Source organism: Anopheles coustani, chromosome 3, assembly GCF_943734705.1.
Source record: "Anopheles coustani chromosome 3, idAnoCousDA_361_x.2, whole genome shotgun sequence".
Taxonomy (NCBI): domain Eukaryota; kingdom Metazoa; phylum Arthropoda; class Insecta; order Diptera; family Culicidae; genus Anopheles; species Anopheles coustani.
The window spans coordinates 64665669-64683533 of NC_071288.1; the positions used below are offsets into that span (position 1 = coordinate 64665669).

Sequence of the window (17865 nt, forward strand, 5' to 3'; positions counted from 1 at the left end):
CGTTCAAAATGCGCCCATCATACGGTGTATGGTATTTGATTTTTTGGAATAAAAGTATCACTGTATATTCGAATTTCCGATATTATCGTATGCGCCCGAACCTGATTCATGAAGGTGTTGTTATATCAAAGCAAAAAAGACGAGCAAACACCCCATCCATCGGCAAAGCTTTTATGCGTCTTTTGAAAACGAGCCTGCACACCTTCCTTTCACTTGCATTGAGAAGCTAAAACAGCGCACAGACCCGTACCGTAATATGCTGCACTTCTGCCCTGGACGCTCGGAAATCGGAGAGGTTTTTCACGGAAATGTTGGAGTCCTGGACTCTCCTACAACACACGAGAAAATGCTGAATGGAGTTCACGCCGCTGTTTAGGATGCGCGGCGGGAATTATTTTGCAGACAGGTAGTGATGGTTGTTGCAATTGCGCCACGAAAACATAAGCTTTTCAATCCGGTTGGCGGTTTCAATTTCCAGTGGCTTTCTAGCGGGGGTGTGGTGGTGTTGTTACTGTTGCGTAGGAAGTTGTGTGTTAGTATCAGCAACTCTATTGAACCTTGTGATCCAATGTTTTCCCGCATAGTATATTTAATATATCTCACATTAATGCTCTTTAGAACAAAATGAAACAAAAAAAACGAAAGTACAAAAAAAGGGAAGAAACAAACTGAAATTATGTATGCTCTTGCAAGAATCATTCTCTTTCTCTCGTCTGGTGTTGTTGTACACATATTCGGCTGCAGTAGGGTATTTTTCTATTAAATAAAGTAGCACAAAAATAATTTATGTATAATAAATGAACATAATTAGGATAATGAAGCAGAAACTTCAATGACAACTAACATCATGTTTTTTTAAATACACATATTGCATTTATAATCTTACCTTCACAATATAATCATTTTCTGTAGTTCTTTAAGTGATTTTCATTTTTGTCTAGAAACAATAACTGAACTAAACTATCATTCTATCTATCATTATGCATAGGTCATCAGTAGTAATGGGAATTATATCTCTCTCGTTATTGGGAGCTGCTATATTGATGGCTCCTTGTATCTTTTGTTTTCTACGTAAAGTCTTTCGAGCAAATTGTTCATTTATTCGTCACACCATACTTTTTTAAAACAATAATTAGTTTTTGTTTATTTTATAAAATGGTGTTCATCAGAAATGTACGTAGCCATTTTTGATTCAATGTATTAAATTTGTTTTTGTTTTTTGTTCGTTAAAAAACAACAAGACATCGGTTTTGGTTTATTAATCTGCGGCTTAGGTTTATTAATCTGCGGCTTAGGTTTATTATTAGTTTGTACCTGCTTCATAATTGTATATAAATCTGTTTGTGAAATGCTGAGATACATCTCCTACACACGAAACCTTCATATGCACACAACTTTTTCTTCCCACCGCATTCCCTCTAACACAAGTCGAACCTTTCCTTTTTGTTTTCGTATTGTTTTTTTCACTCTCCTTGAAAAAACATCTTCGCCTTGAGTTTTCATCCAAAATAACTGACGAAACATCCAAATTGGCTCTATGTGTTATATTCGCAGGATCAGACAGAGTCAGCAGCTATACTGAAAATAAAGGAAAGCATGCAGGAAGAGGCGAAGCGTTTTGAGAAAGACTCAGATCAGCCTGATTACTATATGCAATAACATCCTCCTCCTACCGCTACAGCTACAGCTGCTACTAGTACTTCTTCTATTACTTCTGTTAACGAATCTAGTGCTGATATCGTAAAGGCAAACTATGCAAGTAATTTTACCATTACCACTATCACTACCAACACCACCACCACCACCAATATTATCACTACAAACAAAACGAGCTATATCGACAGCACCAGAAGCAGCAATACCAGTACCATCAGCGCAGCAAATGGCAACCAAATCAACGGCATAATATGTTTTATTAAAACCGGCACTTCGGTCGTCGTCGTCGTCGTCGTCATCGTCGAAAATTGTCGTGTGGAAAAGCTTGAAGACCGTGCTATAACATCGGCTCTAAACACATTTTAACCTGCTAGCAATAGCAACCATCATAACAAGAACGAACTTCGTAGGGTCGCGCATGGTAATATCATCCTGTAGGCTTTACGGTGAAAAGTAACTTTACAATTGAAACGGCATACGCAGGCATATCTTGCTGCGCGATCGCATAGAGACGAATACTATGAATATAAATAGAAGTTCGTTGGATTTTCAGGAAGTTGGCAGCATTTGGCAGATCTTAGAGTTCGAGTGGATGGTGGTGTGATTGTTAGCGACACATTTTTACCAAAAAAAAGAAGAAAAAACTAAGGAAATGTTACACAAATCCGCATAACCGCAGAAGATGAGAGGCTGTTAATGTCAGCACTGCAAAAACAAGCACACGCCCATAGAAAAATGAATGACCACCCGGACAGGACTAAAACAAGGGCAAAAGAGGTAGCGCACGTTTTGTGATTACGCCAAAACAACACAATTCTACAGGCATGTTTTATATTGTTAACGATTAAAAGGACACACTGCTGATAACGGAATCTGCGTCTAAGAAGAGAGAGAGAGGGTAGAGAAAAGTGCACTAGCGGTGAATAGTATCATTTTCACCGTCCAGGTATTGGATTATCTACCAAAACAAAGTAAAAACAACTCTAAAAGGAAACAAAATGCAACGCGAAGCACTACGAAAAGTATCGTGCAGAGGAAACAGGCATTAGAAAAATATTCGAGATCAGTTTATTGCTACAAGCACACACACACACACACACACACACACACACACACACACACATACACACAAACACAATCACTTGAAATCTTACCACAACGAATTGAATTCGTGAACTAGAAGAAATTGCAAATGTGCGTAAAGTTTTAACACTATTTCCATGGACCACGAACTTAGAAAATTCGTGGACTGGTTAACCACGACCTCTACACTGTCGGCACACACGCATACACACACAAACGCAGACATAATCCACTGGCCACCAAAGTATGGATCGATTGTCGACCAACATGTAATCTCTTATCATACCGGTATATTTAATGCGTAGAGGAGGCGACGGTAAACATCTAATTTGCAGTCGCCTGTCTCTGTTTGTGAGGGTACGGAAATGGTGGATAGTTATTTAGCTGACATTTTTTAGTTTCCACGATCGACATATGGAAGCAGAAACCTCTCAGGACATGTGCACAATAAATGCCGTGTGGTGAGTGATGCGTTTCTCATAGTCACAGAATGAGCTGACTGTTTGATGATTGTGTACAGTAGAAAGGATTTCACTTTTATAGTAGCTGCTGCATTCGTGAAGCTTCAAATCATGGGGAAGAGTGCATAAGTAGTATTTAGTTGGTCTTCTACAAGAAAAAAAAACCTCGCGAGTGCCCCCCCTCCCTCGTTTTTTCTATTAATCACCTAAATCATGCCTAATGTGTGCGTATCGTGGTAGATGATTCAATTTGTTTGATGAATTAACAATAAAATCATTCAACAATTAAGGAAAGAGCAGAATAAAGGGGGCGTAAGAGTGAAATCCGGTGTGTGCTTACATCGGTACGATAGCTCGCAGCAACAATCATTGAATTATTTTGTTCCGCAAAATTAAAAGCATCCAGCATTTGCAAGCATTGATGGGCCGACCGGTTCGTCCAATCCTTTTTTTTGATCCTAATTGTAACGATAACTGTGCAAAAAAAGGTGTTTTTATGTTCTACTTTAAGTTTGGGTACATACAATTTATTAGTGTTGCAAGCAAGACACAATGAGGAAAGCTTAGAAATGGATCGCGTATCGTTTGTCAGTTTCCGTCTGGAGAAGGCGTAATTAAACAGCAAGAGTGGTGAACAAGAGAGAAAAAAAGAAAAGTGTCTCAAAACAGTAAAAACATTTAATTGAGTTTAAAACTTACATTAAAAAGAGAAGTGTATAAACTCGTTAATAAAAGAAATAGGCGTAGCATGAGTAAATAAGACATACACACTGAAATTTAAACCATACACACACAAAACAAAAAAACCCACAAGTAAACCAACAACCAACCAACCAATTGAGTAGTAGATTAATTTATTCGATGCAGAAGATCCGTCGTCGCTCCTGTCTTATATGTACACATTTAAGTGTGTGCACATGGGAAGAAGAAATAGACAAAACTGGGAAAAAACGATGATAAATACAGAGTGAATGCAAATAAAAATGTTTGAAATGTAACATTTATATAAATTATGAAAGAGAAAACAAACTTCCTGAACGAAACCCAGAAATAAGAAGAAAAAAGAAACTTGCATCCATTAATAGAGGGAATATCACCACAGGGGAAAGGATCGTAAGTTTTTTTTTATATTTGTTTGCTAAATACGTCAGGTATTATCAGATGGGTAGCGAAACATTACAAGGAGACAAAATCATGTTGGGTAAAACATGACACGCTCTAGGGGATGTAAGGGCAAATGGTAAATGGAAACCAAAATATGAATGAAAAAATAAACCGAGAAAAAAAATTAAAAAATCATACCACAAACAGCAAACAAACAAGGAGAAAATTGAAGAAATAAAACTTTTATTTTGAATCCTACTTCTTCCCACCGTTGATGTTTTTTTTTTACGTAACACAGAGTGTATTTTTTTATTTCAGCGTTCAAAAAGGTGTAAAATTTGTACGTTTACAAAATAATTTAACATACAATTTATATATAGTCTCAACCACAAAAGATATTTTGACTTCGGTTAAGGACAATGGGCCACTCGGAGGGGAAGTAAATTTGGAAATCAATGCGCGACTAGTTTTGATAACTTTAATAATGTTTCTACCTCTTTGCTTTTTCAATTTGTTCTTAATACTTTCCGAGCTTCTTCGTTAATTTCTTTCGGGAGCAATTATCGTGAGTTAGTAATGTTGCCACTTATGATTCGCTTCTAAACTGTAACATATTTTTCTTTTCGTTTTAGTCTTTCAACAACTGGCATCATCCACTAAAGAACGAGTTCAACTGATCGATTTGGGATACTAATGTCCGTCGGTATCGCATTTTTAACCTTTGACTATTTGGATAAAATAACCAAATAAAATTACGATATTGAACAGTTAACTGGAAGAGAACCAGCACACACCGTTGTTAAACCAATGGGACAGGCGATCAGAGAGGGCATTAAATGTTAAATAAACCGTAAAATACATGCGTAAACGATTAAACTGAATTAAGACACATATTTAATTTTTTTACTGGTATTCATTTGAGAAAGGTTTTATGAACAAAATCGGCTCGACTTTAGTTAAAACCGGGCAAATGACAAAAATTACCGAATCATCAACGTGGCATACTTTGGAGCGCAACGTATGCGAAAAACTACCTTCTCTTTCAAAAACTGTAATGCAAATAACGTCTATTTTGTCCGCTATGCAATTTTTGTTTTTAATATCTGTTAACGGCTGAATATTTTTTTCAAAAACAGCTTTTCTTAAAATCCAAGGCTTCATTGAAGAAAGAAATTCTGTTCGACCAGGCTAGATTGTTTTTAGCTGTCATTTTGATCGCTCTTATTTAAATGTTCAAAATTTCGTCATATTTTAAAAGGTTTCTAATCCATAAACGGATCACCACCTTGACGGCATGTGTTCGAATCCCAATCGAGACCGGACCTTCCCATATACGAGAGGACTTACTATCGTACAAAAGGGAAAAAGTCCAGTAAACCTCTAAATACCATCTAAATCAGTCACACTGAGCCAATTCATTCTCACTCTGATTCAGTTTGCACTTCACTAATACATTGTGACCCATTTTTGATAGTTAATTTAATGTGCTTATTCCCTAAGCGCAACTCGATCAGGTCAGGGCATTAGGACAATATCTTTTGTATGTTTATTGCAGGTTCCTAATAAGGTCCTGTTTTCAAATAACTGAGTGCGAAGAGGAACAAACTCGAGTAGCTGCCCTTGGTGAATGTATATGCTATTCGTAAAATTGTCATTTAAGAGAATGTCATTTAGAACCAATTCAGAGTTACGCTATAAAAGATAGCTATCTATAAGTATTGAGATTACAAACTGAAGGGAAGCAATCAATTCTTACTTTTTTTAAAGCTTCAAAATCCAAAGCGTTTATTTGGTTAACTTTTGCACGTGAAGTAGAAAACTATACTAGTGCTTGGAATGGAATATAAATGGTCATTTTTAGCCTTGGACGTTGTGTGTCCAACCTTCATTAGCAAACTGGTGCTAAATCATTGATAAGCGTGTGACGGTGGCTGCGTCAACGGCGCTTTTGACGCACGCATTGAAGACGAAAAAACGATGACTAGCTTCTGGTATCAGTCCAAACCCAGGCCGTGGCCCGTCCGTCGCGGGAAGCTGGATGGTGGTGTTGTAAGTGTTATTTGATCCGTCGTACCTCGATACGATAGAGAATCAGGCCGAACTGGTGCACCACCGAGGAGAACTGCTTCAGCAGCCGCCCCACGCTGAACGGATTCTGCTCGTCCTCCAGGGCGTAGATCGGGCAGGTGTCGTCCAGCTCGTCCGCGTCCGTGTTGATACCGCACGGGTGTTGGCCGAACATTTTCGGTAACGCTTCGATAGACAGATGCGGATAGAAGACGCGCACCTGACTGTGCTTGATAAGGGCCGCCGTACGATTCTGGAAGATGTCATTCAGCTGCTCGGACAGGCTGGACGGAATGGCTAGGTACAGTCGGTACCGTTGGTTGGCGCTGATCGAGCGCATCTCGCAAACGTCCACCAGCAGTTTCAGCTTGCGGTAGAGTTGCTCCAGATCGAGGGAACCGTACTCGTACAGGAAGAACTGCTTCGTGCGGCGATACTTTTGTCCGTTGTTCGGATTGACCAGCAACGTCTCCGTGCTTGGCATCCCTACGAAACACTGTGGCAAACTATATATGTGGCTGGTGACGAGATGAATCTGCACATTGGTCGAACGCACATCTGCCTGCCGGCTAAAGTATTCCGCCACCTGATATACCCCGCCCTGGTGCAGAAAACCATAGAACAACGTCAGAAACACGTTTGTGGTGTACCAGAGCTTCAGCAGGTATTTGGGGCTTACGGCTGGCCCGAGAAAATAATGATAGAGGAAATCCTTCAACCGAGAGGATACTTTGAACGGGTAGCTTGTGGTAAGTCCCACCTGTAGCTTCGGAGCGTGTAGTAACACCAAAGGGACAGTAATGGGTATCAGAAATCGGGCCTCTTGATGGTTGATCAATGAAAGGCTGATAATGGGAAAAAAGATCGCCGACAGCATGAGACCAACGAAGGATTGTGCACGAGGTAAACTCGTATAATCGTTGGAAGCAAACCTATAAAATGCAATAAGAAACCAACGTTAGAATAATTGATGTGGGTTATGCAACCCTGCAATACACTTACCGATAAATGAGGAATATAAGCGATAATACAGCTAGCACGCCAAGCACATTGTATAGCAGGGGAACATTCACGAACACGTGCGTGTAGAAAGGATGCACGCCATGTTGGGCGGTATTTTCCGAAACGATATTGTACCGTATGAAGTTTACCGGTGTTACCACAAAGTTGTTAATGCCAATCTCCTGCCAGTCTATCTCAGCCATCGTAAGGTACCCGTAGTAGATCGAATCGACCACGATGAACAGCACCAACGAGGGAATTGCCGACAGAAAAAAGGTTAAGACGCGCAGGTTGAAGTCGGTAAACGAAACCATCTTGGTGCCCATCCCTCTCAGAAGCCAGTGGAAAACGAGTGGCATGCCGAATAGGATGAACGTGGGTCGATTGAAGACACCCACCACGCACAGTGTGGCCATAATAACGCACTTGTTCAGCGAGTGTGACGGAAGTGACATTTTCAGCTTGTAGAACCGTACTTTCTCGATGGTTCGTTGTGCCTTGCGGTACTTTTCATCGAGGAATTCCTGCTGGTAGATGATTGTGTTCGAGTGGATCATACAATCACTTACGATGTACAGAAGAAGCGAGCAAAGTGCCATTTCGATCGAGTTCGAAAACGTGTGCGTCGCGTACACCAGCATTACGTACGAGCTGGCAAGGATAATCAGGCGGAACTGGTACTGCAGTCCATAGGACCGGCAGATACGGTAAAGGCTCCAATCGTTAACGAACGATAGGGCAACCATTAGCAGCCGGGGAAACACTAGCGTAACGTAGCTCCCCCGAAGGTTAATGCCCAGATAGTAGTTCGTGTACATAGAAACGAATCGCAGTAGTGAGAACGGTATTTTCATGCCAAAGTACGATATAGCCATCGAACGGATCGGGAACGTGGTATTGAATTCCCAAGTACGAGTAACTTCCAACCCATACTCATCACCTGGAATATGGAAGAAAGAAAGACATATTTTAGAGTTCCTACATACGGACTCAGCACTGTGGCACGGAAGCAATCCTACCGGCAACGACCTCGACCGATTGGAAAAATTCGTCTGGATGAATGTAACCGAGCTGTGGTACGAACACCAGCACGATTCGCAAAAAAGATAATATGAAGTATGACGCAAACGATTGGTTTGTTGGTTTGATGGACTTAAATTGCATTATTTTCTAAACTGTAATTTGTTAGCTAAAGCGCACAGAAACACCATAGAAGAGAAAATTATTGTTGTTTTGATATCGACAGAATTGTTTACATTTTACCATCGACCTCGAAACGTCAACGATACCGGTACGTTTACGGTAATGGATAGAATACTGTACGGGTGAATGCATTCACCATGGTCTTTGCATTTATTCAAAAATGGTGACAGTTACGGAATAATTTGTTCGACAGAACTATGCGTGAAATCAATGAGACTATCGTCGAAAATGAATGCAACAGTTATCGTTCACAAGTATCGAATAATCTGGAAAATCAAGCCGGCTTCGTCCGGTAATATCAGCCTCGGTGTGGTAGTTAATGTAGTATGCCTTTCAGGATTCTGCTTTATCTTCGATTAAGAATCCGTTTTAGGCTGGTGTCATTGCTTTACCGCACGATGTTTTGTCGGACGACAGGTCCGCCAATTTTTCTGTAATTTTTTAAATTCTAAGATGATTAAATGAATTTTATTATTTTTCTTAGATGAAAGCCACAACTCCGAGTTTATAAAGTCCAACTTTGTTGACAGATAAAATCGGATGCGTCCATCCGATAAAATCAAATGATTTTGATTTTGTCGTGCGGAGAAATCGTGCGAACCTTGCAGCTGTCAAATCCCATACATTTTCGTCTGTCAAAAGATCGTGCGGTAAAGCACTGACACCAGCCCTCCAACCAGTATTGTACGATCAAGACTGCGCTCATTCTCGTTGAGCAGATTGTCCTTCGGGTAATTTTTCTGCACAAGAATAAATTTATTTATTGCGACATTAAACCGAGTAACTTCATAGTGCCCATAGGGAGCTATTGTAAAACAAGAATATTGCACTTGCCTTGTACTTTTCAGAGCATTGTAGGAAAGGTTTTGCAGTTTTTCATTACGCCCGCGATGGTAGTTTTGGGATAGTCTTTTGGACTAGCCAGTTATCGAGATAACACTGATTGATTTTGAAGGCGACTCTGTCCAATTAGTTCTTTATGCATCGCGAAAATCTAGAAATCATTTTAAAATGAAATTGGACAATAGTTTACAAAACGCGCTCAAAAGCTGCTGACCTCATTGGAGCGGTGCTGTCGCTTAAATTTATTTTTTATTGAACTGCAAACACACTTTGAGAGCACCTAAAATATTGTTTTTCCTTCAAAAGCTTGATAAATATATGAAAATGTAAAACCATATATGATATTCGACAATTTCACAATCACTATTGCTATAAGTTCTGAAATGCTAGAAACAATTGGCTTGGCGTTTAAAGCCTGATAGTACATCATTCTTAAGTGTTTTCGATTATTAAAATAAAAACTTGTCTGACTAATGACCTTTTAAAATTATATGTAATTGCTAAAGTTAAAAAGTTGTATAAATCAGACGTTTAAATCGATTTGTTTAAAATTTAGATATGAGACAAATCATAATTTATATGCAAAATCGTTTCGGATTCCTTTACTCAGAGTTCGAATACACAGATTTATTATTACGATGTGTTACCATGTATTTTCAAGCATAGCTGCAAAATGGTGTTTATCTGTTACTATACTTACAATAGAGTTTTAATAACCCCAAGTAAAATTGCAATTAAGGCAATCGTTTTTGAAAGAATGAAAAATGATGCCTCAGATCGCTGTTGCCTTACTCTCTCTGTAGATGCCGTGAATTCATCAAAATAATTGTTATTCACCGAACACCCGTTGTTTATCTTAAGGTACGGGCCATAAAAATCTGAAACGATCCGTTGAAAACTTAATATTGGGAAGATCAAAAAGAAATGTTCGGCGACTCTCACTTGCTACAGGATCCCAGCTGATGTTCAGCCGTGTGGCTGACGGTTTTCCGCTACTGGCAAATGAAGTCCAGAGATCAACCATCATCTTCGCCATTTCGGAATCTGGCTCATTGAGGCGTTGCCCGAGGGGAAACAGGTAGAACAGGTCTTCCGCATGGAACGAATTGTTAGGATATGGATACTGGAAGTCTTCCGAGGCAGAAAAGTTGTACATCGAAGATATTCCACTGTAGTCGAAGCTGTACAAAAATACTTTCCCTGGGTTGGCGCGTGAATATCGGGTGATGTCTTGCAGGACCGGTGCCTTGATCGCAAGGTTACCACAAATCTGATTGGGGAAAGTTTTAGACATTTAACCACGATATCTGTCTTTATATGGTGTGTTAAAAAAAAACATACATCAACAAGTCCAGGAAGAAGCTCGGTATAATTGACACGATCCAGCTCCGTCGTTTGGAATGTATCGAAAATCTGATGCCACATATGCGCTCCATCGTTGGAACTTGCTCCGAATCGCTCGTTGATGGTGTCGATTAGCTGCAGCAGGTCCCATGATGTCTCCATGGTATCCGGCTTGTACGACAGGCCGTAACGGTATACACCTTCCCAGAACATTAATCCCTCTTGAGAGGTGGTTCCAGCCATCAGTTCCATGCTGCGAATAGAACTCCGTGCGATCGTTTTCGGGTGTTTCGGCATAAAGGGCGAAGCTTCTCCGATTACAATGCACGCTCCAGATACATCCGGATATCCTGTAATACCGAATTGAGTGTTCTGTGGAACATCGAAAGTGGATTCTTAGAATGGCCTAAAACTTCCGGGTTAAAATTATATCACCTTATGCTCCTCGTATGCCTCCATTAACCGTCGTGCTGGAACGGCTCTTAAGCAGTCTTCCATAGCTTCTACCGGTCGGTCACAGTTTACGCGCCTTGCGATATCCATCGCACCATCCTTTGGCGATCGGCACGTAGCCCAGGGGGAAAATATGGACCCCGACTGAACAATTGCCCGCTGGAAGAGACCATTCCGCACCAACGGGCTATATAGCAACGCGGAAACCGCTGCACCACCAGCGGATTCCCCGAAAACGGTGACGAGTGTGCTATCACCGCCGAAGAAGCGGATGTTCTGTGAGACCCACTCAAGGGCCAGAATTATATCGAGCATGCCAACATTTCCGGGAATGTTTGCCGTACCGGTGGAGAGGAATCCGAGCGGTCCTAGGCGATATTGTAACACCACTAGTACGATGTTCTTTTCCAGCAGGTAGTCCGGTTCGTAGTCCGACGCGGAACCCATGACAAACGCACCACCATGTATGTACACCATCACGGGACTGCTGCCGGTTGGCTAGAATAGAAATAGGACACTCTGAGAACGCTCTGCAAAATGACAAGATCACTCGACATGTTTTGTCTTCCTTAAACTTCAACTTACGTTGGCCGTGAACACGGAAAGTGTAAGACAGTCCTCGGGGGCCACGTCATTGGTAACATTTAGCCCAATCTGTGGACACGGTCTACCCGGTGCTGCCGCATTATACACACCGCTCCACGGTCGCGCGGGGACAGGGTTTCGGAATCGCTGCTGTCCGACAGGTGCCTCGGCGTAGCGTACGTTGTAAAACTTGTAGATTTCCCGATCGGTCCAGGCCGTGCGACCACGCGTTCCTTGCACCGTGCCAAGCCCATCAATCACCACGATCGGTGTAGCCTGTTGACCACTTACACGTCCACCGCCGTGCGATAACAACAGCAGCAACACTGTCGATAGCAAACCGTTCAAAATCCACTGCACCGTCATGCCGGCTAACCGATACCTTTCAGAGACACACCCGATGCACACTGCTCAACGAGCAATCGGTAACTGAACAGCCCACAGGATTGTCCCGCGGCCTTTTTATAACCTAAACTGAGACAAACTCTACAGTATCTCCAGCTTGGTTCTTGGTTATCTGTATTACCCAGAAACAGTTACAACATTTGGTGTGACGTTCCAGTAGCGGGGTCCTATCATAGATTTGATAGATAGAGTACACCACAGGGGTTATGTTCTTCCGAGTTCCGTACCCCCGCTCCGCTCCGGCAAGTAGTTTCCTCACATGTGTTTTAAACCGTAGTGCTAACGTGCTGACCTAGACGGACCTTTGAATCATCAAAAATGCCACTGAATGGAGGACTTCAAAAAGCGTGCCAAGACCGATAACGGACACATTGAATGCCAATCAATTTATCTGAACACCACTTTTGGTATACTGGATAAGAGAATCAAGGGAAATGAAGCTTGAAATCGGAGTGGGTAATTACTAGCGTTATCGATGACGTAAAAGACGTGTAGTATATGTAATACGATTCATCACACACACGGACGTTTTGGCAAATTATTGCACCACAGCTAAATACGTTCAACAAGATGTCACTTGCAGGTTCAATTCAGAGTACGTCTTGAAAAAACGAAACATTAAAAATAGATGAGCTGGATTCTGGACATCATCATCCTAGAACTTCGTGTATAAGTACTTTGCTAGCTTTCTAAATATTCTACATATATAACCTGGGCTTTCGGAAAAACCGTGAGACCATATCCTCCAGTTTCGAATGCCAACTGAGACCGATCCCTCTCCTAAACGTGAGAGTTGACTATTCACGTCTGTAAAGGGAAAAATTCTAGTAAGTCCTTAATGGGAATGACCGACCGTCCTCGATTTGGTTTTACGGACACGCACGCTACTAGATAAATTAGTGGAAGCTACCAACAAGAATTTTAATTCCCTGTGGCATCGATTCTCTACGCCAGAGGTGTCAAACATGCGGCCCGCGACCCCTTTGAAACAATTCAAGGAAAGTTTTGAACATTTAGTATTGGCTTTCGTTTGAATGACAAAATCACTGGTGTACGTGGTTTCACTAACTTTGAATTTCAATCGAGCAAGAGAACTAAACCACCGTAAATTTTAATCAATTTCTATAAGAAAGTCATACTCACTATTGATTCACATCATACTGACATATGGCAGTAGGTATGAGGATTAAATACAGATTTTTGAGACAAGCGAATAAATCTGATGAATTACAAGAGCTTTCACAATGAAATTACAGATGTGTTGCAGTGTTTATAGTAATAAACAAAGCAACGGTGTTTACTGTGACAATCAGCAACGATGTAAAAACCTGAATTGCAGAGATCAAGAGAATGTTACGAATAGAATAGAACAGGTATATTTTATTAATTAATGGATTTAAGTTCGCAGAGGAAACTATTTCTTTTTTATCAAATCAGAGTTCCCTGTTCTTATTCGATCTGAGTTCGATACAACAAATATGATCGTTAGTTATCCGTGCTCTTAGTTTTGATTCATTTATAAAACAAGTTACTCTGGATTTAATTAAATTAAATTAAATTAAATTTTGAATAATTTGGAATACATTTTTTTTCAAGAATGCATATCAACCAGCTTATGTATGCTTCTCCTTAAGATTTGTTTTAGAAATCATTTTCATTCATTGGAAACGGTGAGCTGCAAGAACTCTGTTGTAAGCGCATTGAAGGAATGCAATCGTTTTTCAATTTTTTAAAATATGTATATTTTGCAATTAAACAATATTGTACTGTTTGCTTGAACATATACTTGAAATAAATTCGTTTTCATCTGACGGGACTAACAGCCCCAACTTCACCAATATCAATTAAACTTGAGCCCGTGACGATTAACCAACCCAATCCTTTCGAGACTAAACAGATAGAGGATCGAATAAAGTCCAAACCAGTAAAATTGTCGATCGAACGATTTGTGGACTTAATCTTTATTTCCACTCACGTAGAGTTTGATTTCAAACTGAAACAACCAGACTTCAATCAACCAATTACCACTTATCGGTTACATCCGGATAATTGATAACATTAGAAATGCATACAACGTTCCCATGCACCGGGTCAGCCCACATTTATGATAAGGAAATCATCGATTAAAAATTCAATGATAAGCATCACTATATCGGCTCTAATGTCATCCGAGGGGGTCTTGATTATCGAAGCATATGTCAATCATGTCCTTATCTCAAACAGCAGCTTTGCAATTATTTTTTTGACTGGGATAAACGATTTGCGAGTTTTGTACGTTTGATAACCAATTGCCCATTCCGACGCTAGATCGAGACACATTGAAAGAAAAGGGTTGTAATTGCGCTAGCTCAAATCACGTCTCTCGCCTTCTCATATTGGGGTTAACCAGTCGGAGGTGTAGTCCAGATGGTTGTCCAAGCAAGAAGAAACGGAATAGGTCTAAGAAAGATACATAAATAAATGTAATATCATGGTAATCATGGTGTTTCGAAAATCTATTGCCCTAAGGCTTTTTAAAGTTAAAGCAAAACATGAGGATGCAGTGAGCCTCAGACATTGTGTAATAATCTCCTTAAAAGAAATTAACAAGGATTCCGTTTGTAGCCGCAAGCGAAATGCGAAAGCTTATCGATTTGGAAAAGGAGTACGATCGTGTAACTGATTCCGGCAACTGTAGTGCATCTCAACTTAACTAGAATATGGCCTGGGCTCTTTAATGCAGAACAACACCTGTGAAAAGGTAGATGAAATTTTTATCTTTTCACATACGTATATTTTATCACACCTCTTATGCCGATGATCCTAACATATGGAAATGCTGTGTGTATTGGAGTACTCAAAGTTCAAAGAGACCAGAGCAATAAATGTTTGATGGAGTGATTTGTGGACACCTAATCTTTATTTCCACTCAGATAGAGTTTGATTTGTAAACTGAAACATCCGATGAAGGATGTAGGAACTTCAATCAACCAATTACCACTTATCGGTTACAACCGGATAATTGATTACGCTCGAAATGCATACAACGTTCACATGTACCGGGTCAACCCACATTTATGATAAGGAAATCATACATTAAAAAATCATTGATAAGCCGCATATTAACGATTCTCGAAGGGGGTCTGCAGTATCGATGCATATCTCGCTCATTTCCTTATCTCAAATAGCTCCATAACACGTGCTTGTTTGTAATGCTTGATAATTAATTTATTTGACAGGGATAGATGATTCGCAACCTTTGTTCACTTCATAATCCATTGGGTAATCCAACGGTTTGGTTGGAAATGTCCGTTGAAATTTATGCACGCCACTTGGATGTCAGATCGAGACACATCGAAAGAAAGGGGGATGTCGATGCGCTAGCCTCAATCACCTCCCTCGCCTTTTCCACACTGTTAGTGAATTCCTGAACGAAATATTCCATCTGTTCCGGTGGATTAACCAGTCGGAGGTACGGCCCAAAGGGTCCTGCAAGCAAGAAGGGAGTGGTTAAAATATGATAAACCAATCAAAATAAAGGTTAGTAATGAACGCACGAGAAACTGTTGGCCAAGGGATCACGTTTTCTGCCTGCGGTATGCCAGCGATGGCGAACGACGTCCAAAGATCTACCATAATGTTGGCCATTTTCGTATGCTCCTCGTTCAACTCGTTCATCGGAAAGAGGAACTTCAGCTCGTCTCCGTGTCCAACGGTGTTGGGGAAAGGATAAGGAAAGCCAGGGGTGACGGGAGACGGAGGTCCAACGTAGTCGAAGTTGTACAGGTAAACTTGGGCGGGATAAGCCTTGGCGAAGCGATTGGCTTCCTCTACAGAGCCGTACTTCAGTGCCAAATTTCCGCTGATCTATACATTTTAAGGAAAACTAAAAACTGAGACACAACTTTACCAGCGATGAATCTGGCTTCACTCACATCGATCAACACAGGAACCAGCTCAGAGAAGTTGGCTCGCACCATTTCCTCCCAGCTAACTTTACTCAACAACTCATATCCGACCACTGCATCTACGAACGCACCAGAGCCGAATTTGATATTGAGTGTCTCGACAAACTCGAGGAACTCCCAGGCCGAATCCCAGGTGATAGGCACCGAGTCCAAGGCGTAGCGGAAGTATTCGTTGAAGAATATAAGACCCTCCTGGGAGTTCATTCCGACGATAAGATCAACATTACGCAGCACTGTCAAATCCTTAGGGTGTACCGGCATAAAACTTTCCTCTCCGAAGACTCCTCCGATCGTGATGCAAGCTCCACTGACCTTCGGATAGCCGGGAGAACTGAATTCGATTCGCTAGATAATGGGGAACATGAACACAAATGTTACTTATAGTACTCTTCACACATTACTTTAAACAACTTACTTTATGTTCGTCTTGTGCCTGGACAAGGTCTTTCACCGATGCCTGTTTAAGACAGTTATCGATCTCCTCGGCACTTGTCATAGGACACCCGATGATGCGAGCGATCTCGTACGCACCCTCGGTAGGATTTTGACAGGTAACCCAGGGCATGAACAGTGTACCTGACTGAATGATGGCTCGATGGAACAATCCTTCTCGAACGCGAGGACTATGCAGCATGGCCGAGACCGCGTGTCCTCCAGCCGATTCGCCGAAGATCGTCACATCGTTCGGGTTTCCTCCAAAGTTGTGAATGTGGCGCGATACCCACTCGAGTGACTCAAGTACATCATACATGGCGGCATTGCCAGGAATGGCTTCCGTGCCGGTCGAGAGGAATCCAAGCGTTCCCAGGCGGTACTGGATCACAACCAGAACGATGTCTCTTTCCAGCAAGAAACCAGGTCCGAACCGCTCAGCCGACCCGACCACGAATGCTCCACCGTGGACATACAGCATAACTGGGCGGCTTTTCGTAAGCTGAACATAGCGTCAAAACGCGACAGCACAATAATCAGGTTTTTATCGACAAATCTAGGTAATTGACGGAGTACTTACATCATTGGAGTATACCGAAAGTGTAAGACAATCTTCTGCATCTGGATCCTCCGTCGAGATGGTTCGAGACTGTGGGCAACCTCTACCCGGAACGGTTGCATTCATGATTCCTTCCCAGGGGAGGACGCTAACTGGCGCGCGGAATCGTAGATCTCCTACTGGAGCTTCGGCGTACTTGATGTTGTAGAATTGATAGATTGGGCGCCCGGTCCAGGCCGACTCTCCCATGATGCCTTCGACAAGTCCAAGCCCTTTTATGCCTACGATTGGTGGTCGGTGATCGTCGGCGTACGCCGAACTCAAAATCATCGCAATCGAGAGCGCAAAGAGCAAGAAAAGATCGCTTCGTTGGAAACCTTGCATTTTTGCTGGGTATAACCTGATGCGGCTTGATACCTTGACCTGTAGGGTGGTGCCCTTCACTGAAACAATCGGCAAGAGTCATGCCTTTTATATGCACCGATTCGATCGGGAAATCAACTTGAACGCGTGCTCAAGTAATCAAACTGTATCTAAAAGACGCCTTCCGATACCGATTATGATTGATAACACCTATTAAGATTATTTTTGAACGGATGCATGAGATATTAAGCGTATCAGATAATGCACGGCGAACCGGTTACATGCTGATTCCTCATGATCGTTTTAATCAGTAACCAGTATTTAGATATGCTAAGTCAAAGATACGTATTGTGCAGAT

The 17865-nt window shown here is 41.4% G+C and overlaps 6 protein-coding genes across 13 annotated transcripts in view; 2 read left to right on the plus strand and 4 right to left on the minus strand.

Annotated features, from left to right (window-relative positions):
* Positions 1 to 5183, plus strand: part of LOC131259842 (single-stranded DNA-binding protein 3) — a 41708-nt gene extending 36525 nt beyond the window's left edge. For 7 of the 8 annotated variants that reach the window (XM_058261439.1, XM_058261442.1, XM_058261443.1 and 4 more), the window contains one exon: positions 1555 to 3970. In XM_058261439.1, the coding sequence (XP_058117422.1) occupies positions 1555 to 1659 (105 nt within the window). In that variant the 3' untranslated portion in view covers positions 1660 to 3970. Of the gene's footprint in view, positions 1 to 1554; positions 3971 to 4936 lie in introns of those variants that run through there. The other variant, XM_058261446.1, reaches the window with a different exon arrangement.
* LOC131259837 (glucose-6-phosphate 1-dehydrogenase) overlaps positions 1 to 17865 on the minus strand; it is a 285104-nt gene that overhangs the window by 145168 nt on the left and 122071 nt on the right. The gene's annotated exons all lie outside the window — the stretch shown is intronic.
* LOC131259831 (serendipity locus protein alpha-like) overlaps positions 1 to 17865 on the plus strand; it is a 162050-nt gene that overhangs the window by 116112 nt on the left and 28073 nt on the right. The window lies entirely within an intron of this gene.
* LOC131259830 (GPI mannosyltransferase 4) lies at positions 6072 to 8541 on the minus strand. Its single transcript, XM_058261424.1, has 3 exons — positions 8393 to 8541; positions 7374 to 8313; positions 6072 to 7303 (listed from the first exon to the last, which is right to left on the minus strand). The coding sequence occupies exons 1-3, from the start codon at positions 8535 to 8537 to the stop codon at positions 6361 to 6363; spliced, it is 2028 nt and encodes a 675-aa protein (XP_058117407.1). The 5' UTR covers positions 8538 to 8541; the 3' UTR covers positions 6072 to 6360.
* On the minus strand, positions 10116 to 12167 carry LOC131265245 (glutactin-like). The gene is made up of 5 exons (XM_058267510.1): positions 11802 to 12167; positions 11199 to 11714; positions 10761 to 11135; positions 10362 to 10689; positions 10116 to 10297 (listed from the first exon to the last, which is right to left on the minus strand). Exons 1-5 carry the CDS (start codon positions 12165 to 12167, stop codon positions 10116 to 10118), a joined length of 1767 nt encoding a protein of 588 aa, XP_058123493.1.
* On the minus strand, positions 15505 to 17528 carry LOC131265256 (esterase E4-like). The gene is made up of 5 exons (XM_058267521.1): positions 17166 to 17528; positions 16569 to 17087; positions 16121 to 16498; positions 15743 to 16052; positions 15505 to 15674 (listed from the first exon to the last, which is right to left on the minus strand). Exons 1-5 carry the CDS (start codon positions 17526 to 17528, stop codon positions 15505 to 15507), a joined length of 1740 nt encoding a protein of 579 aa, XP_058123504.1.

Bases quoted from the DNA above. Each gene is read 5' to 3' on its own strand.
- LOC131265256 (XM_058267521.1), bottom strand. From the start codon at position 17,528: ATGCAAGGTTTCCAACGAAGCGATCTTTTCTTGCTCTTTGCGCTCTCG. The intron at 16,053-16,120 runs GTGAGTGAAGCC...TAAAATGTATAG, and splicing joins TGGTTCCTGTGTTGATCGAT to ATCAGCGGAAATTTGGCACT. The intron at 15,675-15,742 runs GTGCGTTCATTA...TCTTGCTTGCAG, and splicing joins CCCTTGGCCAACAGTTTCTC to GACCCTTTGGGCCGTACCTC.
- LOC131265245 (XM_058267510.1), bottom strand. From the start codon at position 12,167: ATGACGGTGCAGTGGATTTTGAACGGTTTGCTATCGACAGTGTTGCTG. The intron at 11,715-11,801 runs GTAAGTTGAAGT...TTTCTATTCTAG, and splicing joins TTTCCGTGTTCACGGCCAAC to CCAACCGGCAGCAGTCCCGT. The intron at 10,690-10,760 runs GTATGTTTTTTT...TTCCCCAATCAG, and splicing joins TTCTTCCTGGACTTGTTGAT to ATTTGTGGTAACCTTGCGAT.
- LOC131259830 (XM_058261424.1), bottom strand. From the start codon at position 8,537: ATGCAATTTAAGTCCATCAAACCAACAAACCAATCGTTTGCGTCATAC. The intron at 8,314-8,392 runs GTAGGATTGCTT...TCCATATTCCAG, and splicing joins ATCGGTCGAGGTCGTTGCCG to GTGATGAGTATGGGTTGGAA. The intron at 7,304-7,373 runs GTAAGTGTATTG...TGCATTTTATAG, and splicing joins CTTATATTCCTCATTTATCG to GTTTGCTTCCAACGATTATA.